Consider the following 27,310-nt stretch of genomic DNA (forward strand, 5'->3'; position numbering starts at 1 on the left):
CAAGAACGTGTGAGTAACAGTAGGGGGAAATTAGTATGGGGAAAATTAGGTTTTGTAATGACCCAACCACTCCCATTCTTTATTCAGGCCTAATTTGATGGTGTCCAGTTTGCAAATTAATTCCAGTTGTGCAGTTTCACATTGGAGTCTGTTTTTGAAGTTTTTTTGTTGAAGAATTGCCACTTTTAGGTCTGTTATTGAGTGACCAGGGAGATTGAAGTTTTCTCCTACTGGTTTTTGAATGTTATAATTCCTGATGTCAGATTTGTGTCCATTTATTCTTTTGCATAGAAACTGTCCAGTTTGGCCAATGTACATGGCAGAGGGGCATTGCTGGCACATGATGGCATATATCACATTGGTACATGTGCAGGTGAACGAGCCCCTGATGGTACAAAAGAATAAATGGAAACAATCTGACATCAGGAATTGTAACATTCAAAAACCAGTAGGAGAACACTTCAACCTCCCTGGTCAGTCAATAAGAGACCTAAAAGTGGCAATTCTTCAACAAAAAAACTTCAAAAACAGACTCCAGCGTGACCCAACTGTTTGAAATGGGCCACTCACATTACCACTACAAAAGTGATTTTTCCTCCCTTGGTATCCTACTGTTAATTGAATTGTCTCGTTAGGCTGACCTCTCACTTGGTAAGGCAACTCCCATCTTTTCATGTGCTGTGTATTTATCCTGCTACTGTATTTTCCACTCCATGCATCTAATGAAGCGGGTTCTAGCCCACAAAAGCTTATGCCCAAATAAATTTGTTAATCTCTAAGGTGCCATAAGGACTGCTCATTGTTTTTGCTGATACAGATTACCACGACTACCACTCTGAAACCTGTTACTTAACAGAGTACATGTGTAGCCATAAAGTATACAGGGCTCTCCACAATTCTCTGGGCATTCATGAAATGCTCAATCCTCTACCAAACTAGAGTGACCTGCAGCATCTACCAAGAGCAAAGCAGTGCTATGCTATGTAAGAGGCCAGAAGAATGAAAGAGGAAAAAGGACAGGCAAATGGAGCTACAGCAAAGTATTTTCTGTAGGCCAGATGAGAGAAAGAGGTGAGGTAGAACTGGCTGGCAGGCAAGTAGTTGTGGAAAACAGACCCATATTAAATTATATAAAAAACAAGATGACTGTAGCAGCAAAAAATCATACTTTTAAAAAAATTATTTGACTATTATTGGGCTGTGGTTAAACAAAAAGTTTGGTTGTGTGATGATTTAGGGAACTTGTCTGTTCAATTTATGAATTGTGTGAGATTATGAACTATCTGAATGTATCTTTACCAAGTTACAAGTTGAATGTGTAGCCCTTTGGCCTTCTTTAATGGCTGTTTCCCTCCATATTGGCCTGAAATTCCAACAGGATAGTGGTACAGGACAGACTATAGCAGGTTGTTAAATCTGGATTGCTCTCCCATTGAAATGGAACAGATCTGAACAATTGACTGACTCCCATCCCAAACTGGTTTATCAGAGGAGTAGTCACCTGGCAACAAAGTCACCGACTGGAGGTCTCTGATCCCCTGGGAAAGCTGATCCAGGAATTTCCTGGTAGATTATAGGACTGGAGCTGCTCTATTTGGGGTCTTCCCTGGCTGTTTTTCTCCAGTTCAAGATGAGGGAGAACAATCCAGCACCTAAAAGCCAGATGAGGCATCTGAATACAGATGGTCCCCCCACCAGGGAAGGGTGAGCTAGTGAGGGGCATGTATTAGGATTGTTTATGGCTTTCCAAACAATCTGTAGTCTTCATCTGTTAAGTAAAAGAGCAATGGTGTTAGCATCCGATGCAAAGCGTTTCTGTGCTATATGCTGCAACTACCACATGCCTTCTGAGAGAGTTCACCTTCAGTGGGATTCCAAAAGAGGGTATGTGTAAGACATGGGAGAGTCTGAAGGGCCAGCACTTAGCCCAGAGACTAGGCAGCAAGATAGTGGGTTCCAGCCTTCAGGAAAGGGTGCTAGACAGAATGTCTATACCCCTAGCTTGTGCCCAGTGATCTGCAGAGTGGGGCATTGGGTGTGCTCCATCCAGGCTCCGAAGCCTAAAACACCTGTGGACCCAGTGGCTGTGTTGCCTCACAGCAGCCTAGTGAGTGGCCAGTTGGGCCTGTAATAGTAGGGTACTGCAGAGCTGTCAGTTTCCAACCACAGAATTCAACAATGCCAGAATCAAAATTGGACCTCATGCATACGGTCCCTGTGTGGATGAAGGATGGTATGGACCCTGACAACTCCTTTGTTTCTTCTTCCATACTGCTCCCATGCAGCAGAGAATGGGGATAAAGATTCTTTCTGAAAACTACCACAAGCTTGCCTGAGGCCCCCACACTATATATTGTTTTACCCCACCCCACCAGGTTCGTACATCTTCCCATTCACCACAATCACTTCCTCCCCCTCTCTTGCTTCCAGATCTCCAACTTTTCCTCCCTCTCAGCACAAACATCTCTTAACCCTTCACTCTCCCCTCCCTTTCCCCTAACGACCTCATTTTTCCTCACCCATCTGTCCCCCCTTACTATCTCACCCTATACCCTTCATGCTCCCTCCAAATCCCCCCCTCCCTCTTCCCCCAATGCCCTCATTCTCTCCTCCTCCATCTGTCTTCCCTTCCAAGCCCATTCCCTTTTTCTTTCTTGAAAACAGTGCAGGGGGTCCCACCGTTTATTCCCCCAGACTTTTCTTCTTCTGCAAATAGCTGCCTTTTTTTTTTTTTTACTACAGCAAGGGCTTTGTTGCTCCTTGGCACTACCTCACCTCTCTGGACCTTGCACTCACTGCCTCCACAAGATACTCATTTTGCTCTATCAACCCAATATGCTCCCCTTCACCCCTCATAGAATATCAGGGTTGGAAGGGACCTCAGGAGGTCATCTAGTCCAACCCCCTGCTCAAAGCAGGGCCAATCCCCAACTAAATCAAAGAGAAGGTACTGTCGCTCCCTTGCCACTGGAGAATGCGGGCATTGATCCCGCTGCCTCTCGCATGCACTCTACCACTTGAGCTAATTCCCCTGTCAGTGTACCTAGTCTTCCTCTGTCTCTCTCAGTTCCGCTTCAAATCCCCTAGTTTCCCTCTTCATTGCCTTCATGCTTGAGTTCCTCCACCATCTTTGCTTCCACAGCTCCCCTCCCGCCAAGTCCATTCACTGCTTCTGACCTACACACCCTACCTCATCACCCAACCCCCTCCACTTGAGAGTCAGCTGCAATACTTAACACTGCTGTTTTTAGCACAGGGCTGTCTCCCCAGACTGGTATGTATACATACCTTCCCTGTGTCTCCCTAGACTGTGTACTCTTCAGGGAAGGGATCATTCCTTCTTGTTTGTCTGGAAAACTCTTAGTACATCATGGGTGCTACCATCAGCAAATAATAAATACTACAATACAAACATACATTATATAAGTACTGTTCACTCAGGTATCTCAATGCAGTGAAGAAACTATTTTTTATTGTTTAAAGAGCTTTGCAGTTCATTTGTTAGGATTTTAAAATCCAGTAATTCCTCCAATAAAAAAGTTTGCCATGACAATGTATTTCAACAAGGTAGTTCCACCAGAATTAAATTCTGTAATTATTTCTCAGTCTATAGCACAGAATAAAAATAGCATTTTAAAGAAGTCAAACAAAAAGTGAATTATAACCATCCCATTTTTAAACAATTTATAATATTTCTCACAATATACATGACAATAAACTAATTTAAATAACATTAATACAAACTATCAAAAGTCAGGGAACTTAAAGTGATATTCATCTTTACCACACAAGTAGAAGACATAACAGGTTTATGATCCTTTCCAATCTGTCAACTAGGTAGTCATAATTTTAAGAAAAAAGATCAAGTAAAAATTTTCAAATGAGGGTGCCTAAAGTTAGGCATCGAAATCCATGTCTAGGCACCCAAGGACCTGGCTTTATTTTTAGATGTGCAAACACCCTGTTTTTCCACGGAGATGAGGATGCTCAGCAGCTCTTTGCAAGTCAGGCCAACTTTTTAAGTGTCTAATGCCCCAATTCTGAAAAAACTTATGCACAAATGTAACTTCATGAATTTGAGTAGTCCCATTAAATCCAGAGAGACTGCTCATATGCATAAAATCACATACATAAATGGTTGCAGGATAAGGAAATACACTGACTTGGGAGTCTATCTGTGGATTTAGGTGTCTAATTTTAGGTCTCCAAATTTGAAATTTTTGGTTATAGTATTTACACAATTAACAGAATGATTCATGTAATTATGTATTTAGGATGTCCACCAGGATTTTTAAATTTTAGATACATTTGCTGTGCATGAATTGTAGCCAATTTTCAAAATATCATCTGTACAATTTAATATATTTTTTCAAATTACTAATTAGACTAATCACTTGCCAAACTTCATGGTTCAAGCTTTGAGTTAAACAAATATAAGAAAGCATTCAGCCAGTAATTTCTTTCTCTATAGGCCATATTCTGCCAGAGCTTTTAAACAGAAATCCTTATTAACAACAATGGTGATTTCTGCTTAAAAGTAGATGGTACACTCTGGCCCTATATTTTTAAAAGTTTACATAAACTTTCAAATAGTTCAAATACATTTTAAAAGTCTAAGAAGCAACATAATCTTATACACCCCAAATTTTGATCAGGGTAAATATTTACAACTGAAACACCTGAAAACCGATGATTGTAATGGAAACAATGACACAACCTTAAAGTACATAATAAATGTCAATGCTGTGACGGTACTTTTAATATTAATACTAGAAGCCTCTCCAGTTGCCAACAAAAAGTACATTTTTCAACAGAAAACTAGCTTCATTCTAGCTTATCCTCATTAATATAGATCAGTGCAGCATCATGCCCAATGTGTTTGCTTACACCAGTGATTCTCAAACTGTGGGTTGGGACCTCAAGGTGGTCATGACCCTGTTTTAATGGGGCCACCAAGGCTGGCATTAGACTTGCTGTGGCTCGGGGCCAAAGCCAAAGCCTGAGCCCCACCGGCCAGGGCCAAAGCCCAAGTCCCACAACCTCGGGTCAAAGCCCAAGCCTGACGGCTTCAGCCCTGCGTGGCGGGGCTCAGGTTACAGGCCCCCACGCCTGGGGCAGAAGCCTTTGGGCTTCAGTTTTGGCCTCAGCAGGTTTTGGAATTGGCCCCCACGCCCAGGGCAGCTCAGGTGGGCTCAGGATTCAGTCCCCACTCCTGGAGCTGTGTAGTAATTTTTGTTGTCAAAAGGGGGTCATGGTGAAATGAAGTTTGAGAAGCCCTGGCTTACACCATTGATTTAGATAGGTACCAAGGGCAAAAGAAGTAGGTTGCTTCTCTTGCTACCCTGTGGTAGGGCCCAATCGTGCAAATACTTCTCGAAGAGCTTAACAGGAAACGCAAATAGTTCATCTGATGTGCGTAAAGTTAAGCATGTGTCAAAGTGTTTGAAGGATTAGGGCTCAAATCATTAAAATAATTATTATTATTGATATTCAGCTTGTGGCAACTGGAGAAATCCTAAAAATGGCAAAGACACATCGTCAATTAAGTAGTTGTGTCTGTGAGAAGGAAACTATTTTGACTCAATGAACCCTTTTTGCATTGTGATTTGAAATACATACCCAATTTGTGAGGGCAAAAAAGTTAAGACAAGCCACTGATCTGTTTTCATCTCCCTTCTTCACTGTTCATTTATTGTCATTAAAGACAGCTCTGGTTTATATTATATCCCGTGATTTTCCTTTTTCAAATGCTCCATTTTTTTCCTAATACAAAACACCTGTCAAACAATCAGCCTATACTTCATTGTATCTGGTCAGATGTTGTTTTCAACTGACAACAGTCCTCACTTTCAGGGTAAAAATCAGATAAAATCCTTCCTGTTCCACCTTTCATTTAAAAAAAAATTAAGGTAATTTAATATCAGTGCCACTTTAATTACCCATACTAAATTGAACAATTGTTTTGAAATCCTTCGACTGGAATGGTAAGCAGTTGTCTCCTGTTTTTCTTCTGAATCTACTGGGAACAATTAATATGTCCATCTGAATGATTAGTCTCCAACATCCCCATCTCTATCACCAATGAGCCATAGGAAGTGAAAACTCATAGCTAATAAGGCAGTTCCAAGCAGATCTCCCAATGCAGTAAGGTAAGGGATAGAAAAACTGTCAGGATCTTTTCCTTTTTTCCAGAAGTGGTGCACCATCCAGTCAGCAATCCATAACAAAGTAAACACCTGTGGCAGAACATTAAACAAAAAATAATCCAAAATCAGTGGGAGTGGAATTAGAGCACTTTTGAAAATCCCATCCTAAACATTAACACTGATCTATTTCCCTGCTGATTATTTTAGCAGAAACATTAAGCTAACAGGCCTGATTTCTAAGATGTGCTGAGCATCTGGGATGCCCACGGAACTTCAACAGGAGGTGGTGGATGCTCAGCAACTCTGGAAGTCATACTGTGTGTGTATTGGTGGGTGTAATGGTAGACACTGGGTGAACTGGAGCAGTTAGTGCCTTGCTAGTGTGGGGAATGAAGAATTCAAACACTTCTCCCCAAAAACTCAAGATCACTTTCATCCTTGCCTAAAAGGTGGAATATCAGAATGGTAGGACTGGAAGGGGCCTCGAGAGGTCATCTAGTCCAGTCCCCTGTGCTCAGAAGTATTATCTAGACCAGTGTTTCCCAAACTTGGGATGCCGCTTGTTCAGGGAAAGCCCCCTGGCGGGCCAGGCCGGTATGTTTACCTGCCGCGTCCAGCGGTTCGGCCGATTGCAGCTCCCACAGCCGCGGTTTGCCACTGCAGGCCAATGGGGGCTGGGGGAAATGGCGCAGGCTGAGGGACGTACCGGCCGCTGCTTCCTGCAGCCCCCATTGGCCTGGAGTGGCAAACCGCGGCCAGTGGGAGCCATGATCAGCCGAACCTGCAGACGCGGCAGGTAAACAAACAGGCCCAGCCCGCCAGGGGCTTTCCCTGCACAAGCGGCGTCCCAAGTTTGGGAAACACTGATCTAGACCATCCCTGACAGGTGTTTGTCTAACCTGCTCTTAAAAATCGCCAATGATGGAGATTCCACAGCCTCCCTAGGCAACTCACGGAAGCTACTAGATCGCATGCCCCGATTCTCATGGGTGACTTTAATTTTCCTGATATCTGCTGGGAGAGCAATACAGCGGTGCATAGACAATCCAGGAAGTTTTTGGAAAGCGTAGGGGACAATTTCCTGGCGCAAGTGCTAGGGGAGCCAACTAGGGGGGGCGCTTTTCTTGACCTGCTGCTCACAAACCAGGTAGAATTAGTGGGGGAAGCAAAAGTGGATGGGAATCTGGGAGGCAGTGACCATGAGTTGGTTGAGTTCAGGATCCTGATGCAGGGAAGAAAGGTAAGCAGCAGGATACGGACCCTGGACTTCAGGAAAGCAGACTTCGACTCCCTCAGGGAACAGATGGCCAGGATCCCCTGGGGGACTAACATGAAGGGGAAGGGAGTCCAGGAGAGCTGGCTGTATTTCAAGGAATCCCTGTTGAGGTTACAGGGACAAACCATCCCGATGAGTCGAAAGAATAGTAAACATGGCAAGCGACCAGCTTGGCTTAATGGTGAAATCCTAGCGGATCTTAAACATAAAAAAGAAGCTTACAAGAAGTGGAAGGTTGGACATATGACCAGGGAAGAGTATAAAAATATTGCTCGGGCATGTAGGAAAGATATAAGGAGGGCCAAATCGCACCTGGAGCTGCAGCTAGCAAGAGATGTCAAGAGTAACAAGAAGGGTTTCTTCAGGTATGTTGGCAACAAGAAGAAAGCCAAGGAAAGTGTGGGCCCCTTACTGAATGAGGGAGGCAACCTAGTGACAGAGGATGTGGAAAAAGCTAATGTACTCAATGCTTTTTTTGCCTCTGTTTTCACTAACAAGGTCAACTCCCAGACTGCTGCGCTGGGCATCACAGAATGGGGAAGAGATGGCCAGCCCTCTGTGGAGATAGAGGTGGTTAGGGACTATTTAGAAAAGCTGGACGTGCACAAGTCCATGGGGCCGGACGAGTTACATCCGAGAGTGCTGAAGGAATTGGCGGCTGTGATTGCAGAGCCCTTGGCCATTATCTTTGAAAACTCGTGGCGAACGGGGGAAGTCCCGGATGACTGGAAAAAGGCTAATGTAGTGCCAATCTTTAAAAAAGGGAAGAAGGAGGATCCTGGGAACTACAGGCCAGTCAGCTTCACCTCAGTCCCTGGAAAAATCATGGAGCAGGTCCTCAAAGAATCAATCCTGAAGCACTTACATGAGAGGAAAGTGATCAGGAACAGTCAGCATGGATTCACCAAGGGAAGGTCATGCCTGACTAATCTAATCGCCTTTTATGATGAGATTACTGGTTCTGTGGATGAAGGGAAAGCAGTGGATGTACTGTTTCTTGACTTTAGCAAAGCTTTTGACACGGTCTCCCACAGTATTCTTGTCAGCAAGTTAAGGAAGTATGGGCTAGATGAATGCACTATAAGGTGGGTAGAAAGCTGCCTAGATTGTCGGGCTCAACGGGTAGTGATCAATGGCTCCATGTCTCGTTGGCAGCCGGTGTCAAGTGGAGTGCCCCAGGGGTCGGTCCTGGGGCCGGTTTTGTTCAATATCTTCATAAATGATCTGGAGGATGGTGTGGATTGCACTCTCAGCAAATTTGCAGATGATACTAAACTGGGAGGAGTGGTAGATACGCTGGAGGGGAGGGATAGGATACAGAAGGACCTAGACAAATTGGAGGATTGGGCCAAAAGAAATCTGATGAGGTTCAATAAGGATAAGTGCAGGGTCCTGCACTTAGGATGGAAGAATCCAATGCACCGCTACAGACTAGGGACCGAATGGCTAGGCAGCAGTTCTGCGGAAAAGGACCTAGGGGTGACGGTGGACGAGAAGCTGGATATGAGTCAACAGTGTGCCCTTGTTGCCAAGAAGGCCAATGGCATTTTGGGATGTATAAGTCGGGGCATAGCGAGCAGATCGAGGGATGTGATCGTTCCCCTCTATTCGACACTGGTGAGGCCTCATCTGGAGTACTGTGTCCAGTTTTGGGCCCCCCACTACAAGAAGGATGTGGATAAATTGGAGAGAGTCCAGCGAAGGGCAACAAAAATGATTAGGGGTCTAGAGCACATGACTTATGAAGAGAGGCTGAGGGAGCTGGGATTGTTTAGTCTGCAGAAGAGAAGAATGAGGGGGGATTTGATAGCTGCTTTCAACTACCTGAAAGGGGGTTCCAAAGAGGATGGCTCTAGACTGTTCTCAATGGTAGCAGATGACAGAACGAGGAGTAATGGTCTCAAGTTGCAATGGGGGAGGTTTAGATTGGATATTAGGAAAAACTTTTTCACTAAGAGGGTGGTGAAACACTGGAATGCGTTACCTAGGGAGGTGGTAGAATCTCCTTCCTTAGAGGTTTTTAAGGTCAGGCTTGACAAAGCCCTGGCTGGGATGATTTAACTGGGAATTGGTCCTGCTTTGAGCAGGGGGTTGGACTAGATGACCTTCTGGGGTCCCTTCCAACCCTGATATTCTATGATTCTATGATTCTATGAATTTATTCCAGTGCTTAACTACCCTGACAGGAAGTTTTTCCTTATGTCCAACCTAAACCATCCTTGCTGCAATTTAAGACCATTGCTTCTTGTCCTATCCGCAGAGGTTAACAAGAACAATTTACCTCCCTCCTCCTTGAAACAACCTTTTATGTATTTGAAAACTGTTATGTCCCCTCTCAGTCTTCTCTTCTCCAGACTAAACAAACCCAATTTTTTTCCATCTTCCCTCATAGGTCATGTTTTCTAGACCTTTAATCATTTTTTGTTGCTCTTCTCTGGACTTTCTCCAATTTGTCCACATCTTTCCTGAAATGCGCCCAGAACTGGACACAATACTCCAGCTGAGGCCTAATCAGCACTAATCAGAGCGGAAGAATTACTTTCCATGTATTGCTTACAATACCCTTGCTAAGACATCCCAGAATGATGTTTGCTTTTTTTTTGCAACAGTGTTACACTGTTAACTCATATTTAGCTTGTGATCCACTATGACCCCAGATCCCTTTCCATAGTACTACTTCCTAGGCATCATTTCCCATTTTGTACGTGTGCAACTGATTGTTCCTTCCTAAATGGAGTACTTTGCATTTGACCTTATTGAATTTCAGCCCATTTACTTCAGACCATTTCTCCAGTTTGTCCAGATCATTATGAATTTTAAGCCTATCTTCCAAAGCACTTACAACTCCCCCTAGCTTGGTATCGTCTGCCAACTTTATAAGTGTACTCTCTATGCCATTATCTAAATCATTGATGAAGATACTGAACAGAACCAGCCCCAGAACTGATCCCTGTGGGATCCCACTTGATATGTCCTTTAGAAGGAAAGATAAAATACATCCTCTCCCCAGTATGTAAAATCTCAACTACCTCCTAGTTTCCAATAACCAAAGCTGTCTCCCTGGTGTCCACACCACTAGTGCTTTTTCCCAATACTTTGTCCTACAGTGCAATTATATTTTCAAAACAAAAATATAAGAAACAATGAAATGTTGAGGGTTAATTAATATCAAAATAACCAAACGTCACAAGACATAACTTGATTGAAATTGGGAGAGTAAGTGAAGAGATTGGGTTTAGGGGAGCAGTACTGAATAAATCCAAGTTTAGTGTGATGCACAGGAGCACTTGTTAGATCACAAATAATTTCACCCAGACAGCAGGAGCCAATGTAAATGGCCTAGAAACCATGAAGTATCCATTTCAACCCAGGCCCAATTCCCATGGGCATTATGAGATCTGCACTTTTATACCAGGTCTGAATTTGCTTCAAAGTGCTGTGTTAAAGACTTTATTCCCAGCTGTGACTGTCTCAGCACCTAAGAAATCTGAATTTAATGCTGAAGGTACATGTGACGAGTAATCCAGTACTAGTAGGGATTCATTTTTGAATATTCCACAGCTGTATAAGAATTTCTGGCTCACTTCAATCATATGGCATAGCATGAGTCGGGGGAAAAGCATACTAATTGAGTCTCCATCTCTTCTTGTCTCTTTGGATGGGACTGCCTAGGCTGAAATAAATGTTCATACACCCCAATGTCTTTTTAGCTAATCAGATATTCAGGAATTAAGATTTATAACATGAGGTCTGAATTAAGGACAGTTCGTACCTTACTAACATACAAAAGAAGATTTACTATATACATTAAAGAAAATATATGTAATAGAAAAATGGTAAAAGTTAAAAATTAAGATCCGAATTAATTCTTTAAATTAGAACATTTAAAACTAAATGCATACATTATCTTTCCAAATGCTATCAGTTGCTAGAACATTTTCAGTGCTCATAAGATTTTTTTTAAAATGATCTCTAGATTAAAGCCAAGTTTAGAAAAAAACCATGTTAAATATACTAAAATGATTAAATACATTATAAAACTTCCTCTCAACACTTCGTTTTTTAAAAATTAAAAAATTCATGCTTTACGCTACAAAAGCATATTTTAAATCTAAACTTGTGGATTTTAAAAAAAATTACCAAACACTGTCCCTGTTTTCTCTTTATGAAATATGCATAACTTATTTCAATAAACACATCTTCTCAATAGGCAACTCTGTAGTTTAAGCTAATTATGCATGTGCTAGGTGTGCTTACTGGAATCCAAACAAATATATTTAAAAGCAGATGTTTTCTTTGGAAGATTATGTCAGATTCTTTCAGTCAGCTCCTTCTTCCAACACAGACAAAAAAGGTCTGTATATAGAGATACTGTACATAAACATTCCCTTAGAGGCCCTACATAGCAGACTCCGTAACTTAAAAAGACAATAGTTATACAATTTTATCAATCTAATGATGTGGGAACTCTTTTTAAGAACAATAGTATTACTTACTCTGAAAAGAGACACATGATTAATTAGAAATACTGTACACAGTAAAATTTAAAGTGTAGTGTAGAATGTGACTTTTTTAAAATTAAAGACTTAAAACTCCAAATTGTCCCTATATATTTCCATTTCTAAAATATCTGGCTGATGTAGGTTTGGGAGAAAAGGAGTCCTTGAATTCTACAAGACTTAAAGGGAGGATAAATTGACCAACGTATTTCAGAAATGTCAAAGAAGTAACTGAGTAGCTGCATACATAAAAAGGACCGACCTCAGAACTGAGAGACTCTACAGTCATTGATCAGGGAAAAGATAAGATGATACTTGGAAAGAAGCAGACTGGTTAAAGAATGAAATATTGATTTTAAAAGGAAGGTCAGGCTGAATTAATCTGATTAATTTCTTGATGTGACTGACAAAAGAAACTGACAGAAGTGAAACAGAAGACATAATCAACCTGGACTTAAAGAAGGCTTTTGTATTTAGTGTCACAAAAAGTAGTATGAAGAAAAGGAGGACTTGTGGCACCTTAGAGACTAACAAATTTATTTGAACATAAGCTTTCGTGAGCTACAGCTAGACTAAAGGTGCCACAAGTCCTCCTTTTCTTTTTGTGGATACAGACTAACATGGCTGCTACTGTGAAACCTGTCATTATAAAAAGTAGTATGTAAAGTTAGCAAGTATGATGGTGTTGGTAAAACTCAATTTGATAAAAACATATTGGCAGCTGAGGACATAGAACAGTGGGAAACAGTATAATGAAGGTGGCAAAAAGAGACTGTTGAGAAGACAAATCTTGTTCAGCCTACACACTGTACTAGCGATGGAAAGGCGGGATCATGAAGTAAATAATACATAAGTGTATATAACATAAAACTGGAAGAGACAGTCATTAATCAGAGAGGAAATGAGGGCTTCTTGAGAATGAAGTTTGTGACAGCCATCTATGATTCATATTAAAACTATATGCCTGTATTTTCAAAACTATGTGCCTAATGTTTGATGTTCAATATCGCATGACTCTGCAGGGCTAGAAATGGGAGCATAATACCACAGAAAAAGAAAGATTCCTTTCTTTTTTATGGGACTCAGAATTTGCTTCTCATCTTTGTAGGACTAGGGATAAACTTTCAATTGCTGATTTTAAGTATAAAAAAGCTAAATTTTGGTCATTTTTAGATATCTTTATTACCTCTGTGCCCTCTACAGTGGGACTCATGGTTATTAAGGCACCTGGCTTCACAAGCAGAAAAAAACAAAAAATATTTCCAATAAAAACCGACATTTAAAAAACCTCTTAAACATTACTAAAATAGATTTCCTGTTTTATGCAGTGTAGAAAGAATACATTATGGTATGTCAGAGGTGGGCAAACTATGGCCCACAGGCCACATCTGGCCTGTGGGACTGTCCTGCCCAGCCCTTGAGCACCTGGCCAGGGAGGCTAGCCCCCCGGCCCCTCCCCTGCTGTCCGCCCTCCCCCACAGCTATGCCACCGTGCAGGCAGCGCTCTGGGTGGCGGGGCTGCGAGCTCCTGCCGAGCAGAGCGGCAGCATGTCTAGCTCCAGCCGGGTGGCGCGGATGCCAGACATGCTGCTCTGAGCAGCATGGTAAGGGGGCCGGGGGGTTGGATAAGGGGCGGGGGCTCCCGGGGGGCAGTCAGGGGACAGGGAGCAGTTGGATGGGGCGGAGGTTCTGCGGGGTTGGGGAGGGGGGCTGGTCAGGGGATGGGGGGGGGTTGGATAGGTGTGTGGTCCCGGGGGGCCTGTCAGGGGGCGGCGGTGTGAATAGGGATCAGGGGACAGGGAACAAGGGGCAAGGGGGGTGGATAGGCGTGAGGTCCTGGGGGGGGGCTGTCAGGGGACAGGGGTGTGGATAGAGGTCGGGGGACTGGGAGCATGGGGTTGGATAGGGGGTGGGGTTCCGGGGGGCATTTAAGGGGGGGGGGTCCCAGGAGGGGGCGGTCAGGGGACAAGGAGCAAGGGCGGTTGGATGGGTTGGGGGTTTTAAGGGGGGCAGTCAGAGGGCAGGAAGTGGGAGGGGGTGAATAGGGGATGGGGGGCCAGGCTGTTTGGGGAAGCACAGCCTTCCCTACCCGGCCCTCCATACAGTTTTGCAACCACAGTGTGGCCCTCAGGCCAAAAAGTTTGCCCACCCCTGTGGTATGTTGTGGTATACTATAATGGTTTTATTGGTACAGTATATTAATTTAGGATTTCCTGCATGACTGATTTATGGTTTCACCATTATGATGCATGCCAAATACATGATGATAAAACCCAGATTAATTCATGCTGATAGAAGTTTTATAACCACACAATATTATAACCACATCCATTATCTTTTTATTTATATGTAAATAAGAGGTTTTAAATCTTTTTCATGAAGCTATATGTAGCTTGTGTAATCAGAATGCCAACACTGAACTATAGGAATGGGTAAAATTTAGCTACATAGTTCTAATGTTCTATCATTTCAATAGCCAGGTCACTTCAACATTCAGCCATAGGTTTGGGTCTGGAGCCAATACTACTCAGTGGTGTTACCCGTGCTGAAGATTCTTTGATGGGGAAGGTGTATTGGCAGCATTTCTTGTGGCTTGCTTCTAGGATTAAATTCACTGCTGTTATGCCTCATGCTTTTACCCTTGTTTCAATGTGATAACGTATTATGAAATACAGTTTTATTTTCCCATTACTAATTCATTTAGCTATCACTAGGAAACAGGATAGAGGTTGTTTACAGGTGTATATTTTTCATGGGAGAAGCACTGGATAATATGTTCATTTCTAGCATGCTGTATGAATTCTGAGAGAAAGGTAGAATTAAGGTCGTATGCGTCATATTGGATAAAATGTAGTAATTATCCCCAAACCAACTATTATAAACCAGAAACTTCAGAGTTAAGTTTACAGTTAAGAAATCCAAACATGTTAATATAAGAAATGCACAATTAAGGCACCAAAACAACCACAACTCTGACCTGTAAGTGATGTCATGCAATAACCACAGGATTATGATTAAAGCATTTTAGTTGTCTGTGGTCCAGGATGAGATTTAAATGATTTTTAATTACACATTAGGTTTCTCAGATTTTTCCCCCTCATGGCATCCCTATGGGGCCTTGTCTGAATAGTAACTGTAAAGTACTTATAATGGTCTCATCCTGTAAGCCTCCATACATGGAGTTCCCATTGACTGCAATGAAAATTCTGCATTCAAATTACTTGCAAAGTAGGCCCTGAATACTCAGAGAATATAGTTGCTGGTTGCAGATACCTCATTTTCCCAAAAAGGTAGACTGTTCCATTACATTTTAAAACAAAACAAAAACCAGTCTTCTCTGGTGGCCACATGTCAACAGTCCTGGTTCTTTCCATGTCATAACCAGAGGAATCAAACCACTGCCTCCACTAAATATGGAAAGAATTTCTATCACCTCTGGCTCTCCAAAAGAATACTATCCCCTTTCTTCTCTAAGAAGGACCTTGCCACTGTCATCCATGCCATAGTCACTTCCATGTTGGAAAAGTGCAATTCACACTGCTTGGGGGGTGAATGTGGACACCAAACGCACAAGCTACAATGCATTCATCATTCAACAACCTGCCTCTTAAGCAACAGACACCAGCATGGATATATTCCACTTGCTCCTTGTTTACTTCTGGACCAAATTCAAAGTGGTAAACAAACTGATACATTATACACTTAGGCTAGGTCTACACACAGAAGTTGCATCAACCTAATTTTCTTAAACTGGTGTGACTCTGTGTATGTATAATCATATCTGTTTAAAACTGGTTATAATACCAGTTTAACCTGCACCTGTAAATTTACAGGCATAAGCTAAACCAAGATAAATGTTGGAAAATCTTTAAGTGGCATTGACAGCATAACCAGCATTATGTGCCCCTCCCTCCCCCCAACCCCAGCACAGAAAATATGTCGGGAGCAAGGCCAAGAAAAAGGAGGCATTGCTTAAGACTACTTTGTGCTTTGATGATTTCTGGGTTTGCTAGGATCAGGCCTTAAAATTCTTAAAATGTATCTAAGCAACATGCATAATTACATGATATTTATGTAAAGTGCTTATCACCATGGTATCCGAGAACCTAGATGAGTATGGTATAAAAACCTTGATAGACAAAAACTAAGGCCTGGTCTAAACACAAAGTTGCACTGGTTTAACTAACGGTATGTTTCAATTTAGTTAAACCAGTGCAACTTTGTGTGTGGACACCTTTATATCAATGTAAACCTGGAATCCACAACTGGCTTTCCAGCTTCTTTGTGCTGTTGGAGTGGCACAAAGCTGGCAGAAGCAGGGCCAGGATTGGGCATTTATTTTAACATTTTCTTGAATCATGAGAACTTCTGGTATCAGTACATGCTGTAGATTTTGGAAGTCATCTTTGGGTAATATAAAAAGCAGTCTTTAAAATTCAGCAATATTCTCCTTCCATATAGACCTATTATCCTTATTCAGACAAAAACTGCATTGAACTTCACGAGGTATTTTTCCCCCTCTGTGTAAGTAGTACAGAATAGGGCCATTAGTATACATTTCCAAATGATAAAAATAAGGTTCTTTATGGCCTCAGGCTATAGAACCCAAGACACCTTTTCATTGTAAAGAAAGGAGTCATCAAAACACCACTGAATTCTCCAGTTTGCAGTCAAAAAGAAAACTACTGTGGAATGTTCAAAATATGTCACTCCACAAGAATACTGTTCTGATTTTTACTGATACGAGTAATTGTATTTTATCACGGCAAATTTACTGGGTGATGGCTTCTAGAGTTTCCTATTACTTGTTTATTTCCAGAGTCCATAACACAGCTGCACGCTGAGATTTGGTTGGTAGGTGTGAAAATTCCTCAGAGGGCTCTTTATTGGCTCAGCAGGAACCTGAAGCACAGAGGCAGCCTTTGAATGTTCAAAGCAGCTTGCTGTAAGACTGATGGTTTCATTACTCCAGTTTTGCCTTCATTTTATTGCTGGATGACAAGGCTGAAAATGAACCTTATTCTTTATGCCTAGCTGCAAATAGTTAACGCACGCTGTGCCTCAAAAAAAAAAAAAAAAAAAAAAAAGGATGACGACCATATGGCTATTCCACGGGCATATGGAGGAATTTAAATTTGACCGCTTTTGGAGGGGCACGTTAAACAAACACATACACATTAAACCAGGGGGTCGGCAACCTTCGGCACGCAGCCCATCAAGGTAATCCACTGGTGGGCCACGAGACATTTTGTTTACGTTGACCATCCGCAGACATGGCCCCCGCAGCTACCAGTGGCCGTGGTTCGCTGTTCCTGGCCAATGGGAGCTGCGGGAAGCAGCGGCCAGCACATCCCAGCGGCCTGCACCACTTCCCACAGCTCCCATTGGCCAGGAACAGCAAACTGCAGCCACTGGGAGCTGTGGGGAGCCATGCCTGCGGACGGTCAACGTAAACAAAATATCTCACGGCTCGCCAGTGGATTACTCTGATGGGCTGTGACCCCTGCATTAAACCATATCAATATACGCATATACATTATATGTATAGAAATAAATAGCAGTGCACTCACCATTTCAACGAAAATCCATGCGCCATGGAGCCCTCTGAATAAATGTATCAACAAGTACTTGGCTGTGGTGGGGTCACAGAGCTCCTCTGGCCCTGGGGCCACGGAGGGGAGAAGGAGAGAGCTCCTCCAGCCAGGGCCAGAGGAGCTCACTCTCTCTCCCCGCCGCGGCCCTGGGGCTGGAGGAGTTCTGTGCCAATTACTGGGGGAGGGGGAGCCCTGTGTCCCTGCTTGCCCCCCTTTTGCATGTCCCTGAGCTATTCAATCATATATGCATTGTTGGTCCGTAGCCAGACTGTATCTTCATGAAGAAGGTATCAAAAGCTTGGCTTTGTATAGTTTTCAGAAAACAAATATGTTCCCCCTCAACAATACAATATAATACACACCAAACCCAAGCCATGTTTAAATCAGTCTGCTGTCATGTTTGATTTTCAGCAATATACAATTGTTTGCCCAGACAATGTATGCTGTATTATTTGTGTTTTTCATAAAATGAAGCAATGTATAGGTTTCAGTAGGTATTTGTACATAGTGTAGACATAATTATAGTACTTATTTTGTATTACCTGAGAATGGTGCCATACATAAGTATGTGCCAGACTTTATATTATAAAACTATTTCTGAGGTTTTACACTCAATCTGAAAAAAGTATCCCTGCATGAAAATTGGTATACATTTTCTCAGATGTAATGTAAATAAAATGATTGAAATATTGACCCCATTGATGTTAGCAGAAGTTTTGCCATTGAGTTCAACAGAGCCAAGATTTCAACCAATAGATCCAAATCATTTATTTAGTTTAAAAGACATGGTACATTTACAGTTAGAGGAACAAAAAAAAGTTGCTTGCTGGGTTTTTTCATCTTTTGAAAATCAAAACAGCTTTGTTTATAAAATGATCATTAGTCCATAATACTGACTAGTTCACACTATTTTCAAAATCAAACCCAGTATTTACAGAAGTCAATGATTATGTTTAAAAAGTGATTGTAAATTCAGTGACTTTGTACAAGTTTTCTGTTACTACATACACATAGCATACTATTGATTAGTAATAACTAAATCTATATTAATGCTAATTTATATTTATGTAAACGAGGGCTGTTGATTAATCACAGTTAACTCAAGCGATTAACTAAAAAAAAATTAATCATGATTAATCGCAGGTTTAATGGCACTGTTAAACAATAGAATACCAATTGAAATTTATTAAATATTTTGGATGTTTTTCTACATTTTCAAATATATTTTAGTCTGTGTTGTAATTGAAATCAAAGTGTTTATTACTTTTGATTACAAATATTTGCACTGTTAAAATGATAAAAGAAATTGTATTTTTCAACTGACCTCATACAAGTACTGTAGTGCAATCTTTGTCATGAAAGTGCAACTTACAAATGTAGATTTTTTTTGTTGCATAACTGCACTCAAAAACAAAACAAAGTAAAACTTCAGAGCCTATAAGTCCACTCAGTCCTACTTGTTCAGCCACTCACCAAGACAAACAAGTTTGTTTACATTTACAGGAGATAATGCTGCCTGCTTCTTAATTATAATGTCGCCAGAAAGTGAGAACAGGTATTTGCATGGTACTTTTGTAGCTGGCACTGAAAGGTATTTATTTGCCAGATATGCTAAACATTCATATGCCCCTTCATGCTTCGGCCATCATTACAGAGGACATGCTTCCATGCTGATGACGCTCATAATTAAATTTGTGACTGAACTCCTTGGGGGAGCATTTTATGTCCCCTGCTCTATTTTACTCGCATTCTGCCATATATTTCTTGTTATAGCAGTCTCGGATGATGACCCAGCATTTTAAGAACACTTTCACTGCAGATTTGACAAAACGCAAAAAAGGTACCAATATGAGATTTCTAACGATAGCTACAGCACTGGACCCAAGGTTTAAGAATCTGAAGTGCCTTCCAAAATCTGAGCGGGACGAGGGGTGGCGCATGTTTTCAGAAGTCTTAAAAAAGCAACACTCCGATGCGGAAACTACAGCAACCGAACCATCAAAAAAGAAAATCAACCTTCTGCTGGTGGCATCTGACTCAGATAACGAAAATGAACGTGTGTTGGTCTGCACTGCTTTGGATTGTTATTGAGCGGAAACCATCATCAGCATGGACGCATGTTCTCTGGAATGGTGGTTGAAGCATGAAGAGACATATGAATCTTTAGCACATCTGGCATGTAAATATCTTGTGACGCCAGCTACAGCAGTGCCATGAGAACACTTGTGACACTGTAAACAAGAAGCAGGCAGCATTATTTCCTGCAAATACAAACAAGTTTGTTTAACCTGAGCAACTGGCTGAACAAGAAGTAGGACTGAGTGGACTTGCAGGCTCTAAAATTTTACATTGTTTTATTTTTGAATGTAGTTTTTTGTATGTAATTCTACATTTGCAAGTTCAATTTCCATGATAAAGAGATTGCATACAGTACTTGTATTAGGTGAACTGAAAAATACTATTTATTTTGTTTTTTACAGTGCAAATACTTGTAATCAAAAATAAATAAAAAGTGAGCATTGCACACTTTGTATTCTGTGTTGTAACTGAAATCAATATATTTGAAAAATGTAGAAAACGTCCAAAAATATTTAAATAAATGGTCTTCTCTTATTGTTTAACAGTGCGATTAATTGTGATTAATTTTTTTAATGGCTTGACAGCCCTCATGTAAATGTATCATAATGACTCCATTCCCATAAATCTTTTAAACTATATTACACAGAGAAGGCATAGAACATCTGGGAGTCAGCAAGTAGCAGAGACATATGAAGTGGACTGAATAAAGTAGCAGTGGAAAAGAGTATAAAGGTATTAGAAATAAGAAAGAAAGGAACGGATGAAGACAAAATTAACAGGGGATCAGGATAGGGAAAGAAAACACCCCATGGAAGTGCTCCAAAGACCACTGAATTTAACAGAAGCCACTTATTCTGTGGGCTTTGAATCACACCCAGGGAGGGGTGATAAACAGGAAGAGAGACATCACTATGGTGATGAAGAAGAATAAAGACAATTTGATGAGGTATTGTTGGGGGGCTACTTGGTGGAAGATACAGGGGTGTTGCTGTAGAGAGATTAGTTACATTAAACCGGCGGTTCCCATCACGATCAAAGCTCTGTTCTCCTTTATAACCATCTTGAAAATGTCAAGAGGTTTTTAGAGCTAGAAAAGTCATCCATTTTCATTTATTAAGCAGAATTTTAGTATACCAAAGGGACTATAAATAGATCCAATATGTGGCAATGATCACCATAACAGAAAGAAAGTGCAAATATTCTACAACAGATTTTTGCCCTAAACGAATATAATGAATAAAGCAATAGGATATCAAACCTGCTCAGTTTAGACTGCCCATAACTGATTATTGCCCTTGGGTATTATTGCGTTCTGGCTATCGATATTCATTTGTTACCTCAGATTTAAAAAAATCACTTTTAGCCTGTTAAAATGTAGGTCTTTCATAAAACAAGATGTATACTGATGATTTAAACACAAAGTGGAAACAACTACAAGTTCTGTAATTCAGTATGGACTAGGGGCTAGCTTGCAGATTCTTCATTGCTCAAGAGATTGTGATTTGGTTGATAACTGAAATGACAGTAATTAGCTGTGAGATTTTCCAATCTTACTATGTAGGCAAAACACTAAATCCTTTAAAAGGCTAACTGTTGAAGGAGGACAAAATATAGAAGTCCCAAGGGAAAAAAAGAATTATAACAAGATTAGAGTTGATCTATGCATCTCTCTAAAGAAAGGCCAGCAGAGAAGCACTGAGTTTGTAATTTCAAACTGTTCTCATTACTATCAAGGTGTCTAGATTACGTCACTGGTGCTAAGCAGAAAATGAAAGGCAAGAAGCAAAGTGGTTTCACGTTAAAACAGAAGAAAACTAAGAAATGTGCAATTGCATAGGAGGCCCACTCTCTTAAGGTCCCAATAGGCAGTAAGAAAGAGCACCAGCATAACTGATTAAGGTGGTACAGATAATTGAAGATGTAATCATACTCAAGGGACAGGGAAGTGTCATTTATATGAAAATCTGAATTCTGCTAATTAAAGCTATACAAAACCTTTCTATATACCAGCATTATAGAAATCTGATTATATCTGGTATAACAAAAAGGGAATAAAGGAAGAGAAAAGAAACCACCAATGTAGTGGAATATTTTCATAAGGTGACTAGAAATATGGGGTTCCTGACTGTAACTTTGCAAAAGACCCCTGAAAAATTATAGTGTGCAATAGTTGTGATTCAGCTACTAAAGAACAACAACTGCAAAATGTCTGTCATGGCCAGAGATAGATGGTGGTAAAGGGAAAATCATCCACAAAAGGAAAAGCTGCAAGCTTCAGCCTCTTCTTGCTTATATCAGATTAAAAATCAGGATGGACTCTACAGATATCAGTGGAATATTACTACTGTAAAACTGGCATAAGTGAAAGGTGAATCAGGCCTTGCAATTTTCTTGCATTTTTGAAAATGACTTTAAATGTATACTTATGCTGATGTCAATCAAGACTTTTCTACCATGCCATTCTAAAAAGCCCTGCCTCTTCTTAGCATCTGCAGGTAGCAGCAAGAGAAACCTGAGACTTTCCAAAATGCCAATTCAAAACTGAGGGAAATGATAGCAACTATGCCAATACTATATTAACATAATTAGAACAGAAAAATATAAAATCAATTTCTTCCAGGAGTTCTTGACATATCCATTGCTTTGAGTGAAATCTGCATCAGGACAATGTAAAGTAAGTCCATGAGAAGGGGATGGAGAAGGAGAAATTAAACAAATCAAAGTGATATAATGGGAAAGAACAAGAAGTATGAAGGAAAAGAGTTAAAAATAATGGAATGGCACAGTTATATGCAAGGCCTTGAGTTTTCCAATTGTATACTAGGTGAAAAAATGGGGTTCTCATATAAAATTCAAATGCTAGCAGTTTGCAAAATCCATCTTTTTATCACTGAATTTCTAACTTCAGCATATCCAAAAAAATTAGTATATTTAAAATACACAATCCAGATGATTTTTTTTACCCATTTACAATTAAACTGAAACAACACCACTCCAATAAACACAGAAAAACAGAGTTCAGAACACTGAATTATAGTTTTTTTTATGTAACAGATTTGTTGACTATGATGATGTTAGTTTTAAAGATAACTTGGTAATAGTTATTTTAGAAGTAAGACCTAAACTCCACATATGGATCTTTCAAGTATGTCCTTCATTTTTCTTTTTAAATATAACTAAATGTTTTATTCAGCTCAGCAAAGTTTTAACTAAAACTTGACTGTAAATGAAACAATTAAATGTATAAGCTGATTTCTTTATTTGGAGTGACTTCAGCTTACGCTATGACTATTTCAAAGGCTCCTTTCAACTGCTGATATTGCTTGGGCTAGAGACTTAAATAAAGCCAGCAAAAGTGATGCAAAAATGTTTAATAAAAACAATGGACGCACTTAACAATTATTATTCTGGTTACTGCTAAACTGACTTCACCTTTAATGAGTGTTTAAGAGATGCACACAAGCATATAGGTAAGACTGTTACGTCTGTGGGTTATGTTAACCAAGACTGTGATCCATTTTATTTGAATGAAACCAAGATGAGAGACTTTTTTAGGAATTTTTCATGGCCTACTTTCTATTAATAAAGGCCATATTCCTTTCCCATTGTTTAACATGATGCTTACTGGCTTTAATGGTGCTGACACATGAGAAACAGAGAAAAAGTACAACATTTACTTGGGAAAATGATACAGTGAGGTGTCTGATGAGAAACACCCAAAATGCAGTTGTAGAAGCTGTTGGGTATGTGTGAGAATAATTTATTACAAAGAGGGTGCGTGCTGATAACCCATAACATGGACACACATTCCCTATTGCTTCTACTCTTTACATATCTAAAAGCAAGTATCAAACATGGTATTCTTTGAGAACTAAAACATACTATACCCATTTTTTATTCTTACCTGTAGCAGGGCTGCAAACAAATATACTGCTATAAAAATTGGAGTCAAAGAGGTATGACCACTTTTCATTAAATGGATGGTGTACAAGAAAATTAAATGCCCAGGAATCACCAAAAGGAGAAGAACTTGGGCTGATTTGTTATTTATTCCTGTAATACAAAAAAAATGCAGTTTAGCCCTTTGAAAGCTGGAAAATATTTTTATCAATAATAGAAGGGGTGCAAATTGTACCCTTCTGGTAGGGCATGCATGATTTTCACCATCAAATTCCCTCAGAGTTTCTTCTATGTTTAGTGTCTGCCAGGGGATCAACAGACCCCTGCCAGCAGAGGCTGCTGACGGTCTGCTCTGAATCAGACCATCCCCTGGCCACCTTGATTGGGTTCCTTACCTAAACATTACCACCCACTTTTAATTGCAGTAGGCCCTTATATGTTCCCTCAGAAGAGGCAAAGTTTTGGCTACCTTTACCTTCTACATAAGTCCCTCAGAGGACTTTTTATATTGCTAAGCAGTAACTTCACATTCACCTATTTTTTTATTTATTAGTTAGAAGTACATTTAATAAATATCGAAGAGCAACAGAAGCTACTCAAAAATCAACTCTAACCAAAAGCTATCACACGTTTACAAATGGTACCTTCTGTTCTAAATTTAAGGAAAAACTGTGGAAGTCAGAGCAACCATTGTGTGGTTGATAACAACATGACTCGAAACTTCCCATTACAGTATCATCACCTGGATGGAATAAAACCATTATGACTTAGGCTAACAATGTGAAGCAGGAAATAAAAAGTTCTCAGCATCAGGGTAAAGTTTCAGCTACAACACTGTCTGCTGGTTTATAGAACAGCACTAGATAGCTGAAGGATACTTTTCCCAATTAGTAGTAAAGAGGGTGGAGAGAGTCGGGAAACAAAACAAGTTCTGGGAGAATCAAGTCTTAATATGATTCAATTCCTACAGGATAGGCTGAAATATTACAGAATTTACACTTGAATGAATGAATGAAATTCCTTATTAGCCAAGCAAAGCAAGGGTCTACACTCATCTTGATGGCATTTCTTTGCTTCTCTGTACATAAAGTGATAATACCACATCTGATCATTTCCAAAATTTCAGGGAGTGGACAGAACCTTATTGATTTTTGGGGAAAACTGGAAAACCAGAAAATCTCAGCTTAGAGGAAAGTCAGACTACCTGGTGTTGCGGGCAACGGAATCTCTGCTGCTGCCTACACATATCAGAGGAAACAGCATAACTTGCTGTATGGGGAGACTGAGTAGCTAGGAGGCTAACAGACATGAAAACCTGGGGGGAAGGGTTTTGGGGGGGGGGTGAGAGGGGAAGGTGGGGACTAGGGGATGGAGGGGGAAGCAGACACCTGAAGGCCAGTGGGTGGGTGATGAAGTGGAGTTGGGAATGGGAGGGAAGCAAGCATTCTAGAGGGGAGCAGTGGTCATGGTGAGGAAGCAGGGATCAGGAAGTGGGAGTGGTGGTGGTGATAAAGAAGGAAGGACCCAGAGAAAGGGGTCCAAGAGAGTCAGTGGGTGGGTTTGGGAGGAGAAAGCAGAGACTATTTATAATGAACCCAGTATTTAATCAGCACACTCTCCACAAATACTGGAAAGAGAAGGACACTGTGTGCATGTGCGTTGACTCCTAGCCAGGACTTGACAGCGAGGGTAAACGGGGTGTTGGTGGGGAACGGAAGTGAACTTCTGAGGTTGGATGGGAGAGAAGTTAATGAGTTACTGGAGGATAAAAGGACAAAGCAGCTCTGAGTGCAGCAGTTTGGGGAGTGACTTTAACCCCTCTTGACTTCCATCTCTGTCCCTCAAACCCAGTTACACTTCTCCCACTCCAGCCCTATACACGACCTCCCTACCGCCCAATTGTTACAGACAGAGGAATCTTTCATTACTGTCTACCTATCACAGCAACAGCTGAATATGGTGCCTACTTTCATTGGGTGTACAGGTCGGTCTACAGAAGGAAAAAAGAGTGCAACAATCTAGTTGCAACAATTAACAACCACCAACACATACCTGTACCATAATAGGTTCTGCATGGGTAATAGCAACCCTTTGCTTCTTCTGGCAACTCTCCAGGAATGCTATGTAAATGGAGGTAGGTAGAAATTCTGCTAGCTTGAATTGCCACTAAATTACCACCAATACCTGAAACAGAAAAAGAAGACATCTTTCACCGATTCTTCACAGACAGATAACAATTTATCAAACTTTTATCAACTGCTATTACACCCATCACACGGTACAAAGGTCAAAAGGTGAAAATATCTTCACCATGGAAATTTATGATTCTGCTTCTACTCAGGCCAACACTAAACACAATATGACTGGAAGACTCAGAATAAAATTGAACTCAGCTTTTGCCCAGATTTGATTTTCATGGAGTCATAGATATTTAAGGCCAGAAGGGACCGATATGATCATATAGTCTGACCTCTTGCACAACGTAGGCCATAGAACCTCAGCCAGTAATTCCTATATCAAGCCCATACCTTCAGTTTAAGCTATAGCACATCTCTTTAAAAAGATATCCGGTCTTCATTTAAAGACTAAATTACTTTTGGAACCAATGCAAGAGAGCCACGATACACTTAGAAGCATGAAAAGGACTGCATGCTGGTAAGGCAGTTTAATGGTTGCAGAATTCTATGGTCAGAGAATTCTGACTATTCATCTGCTGGAAGCCTGGATTCAAGAATTTTAAATCCATAATTGTCTTTGGAAATCAGGTATAGGTAAATAGAGAAGTTTTCACCTGTTTTTATATTATCCATCTTTATATTAAATTTTTCCAAATGATCTAATTTTTCATCACTTTTTCCCTTAAGGAATGAAAGTTTGACTATTATAAATATATTCATGTATTGGACAATAGAGTAGAATGTACCACTTTAAACCATCAAAGATCACTCCACTCAGGATAACAACTAAAAATGCGGGAGGGGGCAGAGAGTTTGATTCCAACAGCAGGCAGCTGATGAGAGTGGTATTTATTGTGGAGGCTCTGGACAATATTTAAAGAGCTAAGGACACTATAAAGAGAAAAATATGAGAAAAACCTCGTATTTAAAAAACACTTAATCTAATCTAGGACCACACACCCCAGATGTCTTAAGCATAATCAGATGGTTATTGCATAGCTTTGCTACTGGGCAGACGTTAAGGTTGTCTGGCTGCATTAACTGTGCATATCTGTACTTTAACATGTTTGGAATTCTTTTAAGTGAAATCTTAATGCTGAATTTCCAGTACTTGGTTTAGAGATGAAGACAACATCTCTAAATTTTTTTCACCCTTAAGTTATAAGTTCTTTCAGACGTAACTATTTTAATGTAGTTATTTTTGTCATGGAATACTCTTAGGATATCAATACTGAACCTAGACTCTCGAGGTCCTTAGGCAGCATACTTAGCTGTTGAACCATGACAGAGCACTTAACCACTACCCTGGACCAACAGCCTTAGTCCTAAAGGCCTACAGAGCCATGGCAACCAAACACCAGGCCTCTGATTGGATGGACAGGCAGTCCTCTCATTGGGAGCCTGGATTATACAAAGGCCCCAAGAGGAAGAGGAAGCTGTCTGAGCAACAAACCACTGCCTGCTCACTGCTGCCTAGATTGCCTCACCTGACCCTGCCTTGCTGCCTCACCCAGTCTTGTCTGATGCCACTTTGTTGCCATGCTGCCTTGCCCTACCTTGCCTCTGTAACCTGCTAACCCAATCCCTTGGATTGGATCTTCCAGTTACTGACCCCTGTGAGAACTCCAACCATTGCCCC

The 27,310-nt window shown here is 40.8% G+C and overlaps 1 protein-coding gene across 1 annotated transcript in view; it reads right to left on the reverse strand.

The window, feature by feature from the left end:
* Window positions 1–3,446: 3,446 nt before the first annotated feature.
* Window positions 3,447–27,310, reverse strand: part of SLC41A2 (solute carrier family 41 member 2) — a 91,488-nt gene continuing 67,624 nt past the window's right edge. Inside the window, exons 9-11 of the mRNA XM_074940911.1 lie at window positions 25,547–25,678; window positions 23,499–23,647; window positions 3,447–6,236 (exon numbers count right to left, since the gene is read on the reverse strand). Of these exons, the coding sequence (XP_074797012.1) occupies window positions 6,051–6,236; window positions 23,499–23,647; window positions 25,547–25,678 (467 nt within the window). The 3' untranslated portion in view covers window positions 3,447–6,050. The remainder of the gene's footprint in view (window positions 6,237–23,498; window positions 23,648–25,546; window positions 25,679–27,310) is intronic.

This window comes from Natator depressus, chromosome 1, assembly GCF_965152275.1.
Source record: "Natator depressus isolate rNatDep1 chromosome 1, rNatDep2.hap1, whole genome shotgun sequence".
Taxonomy (NCBI): domain Eukaryota; kingdom Metazoa; phylum Chordata; order Testudines; family Cheloniidae; genus Natator; species Natator depressus.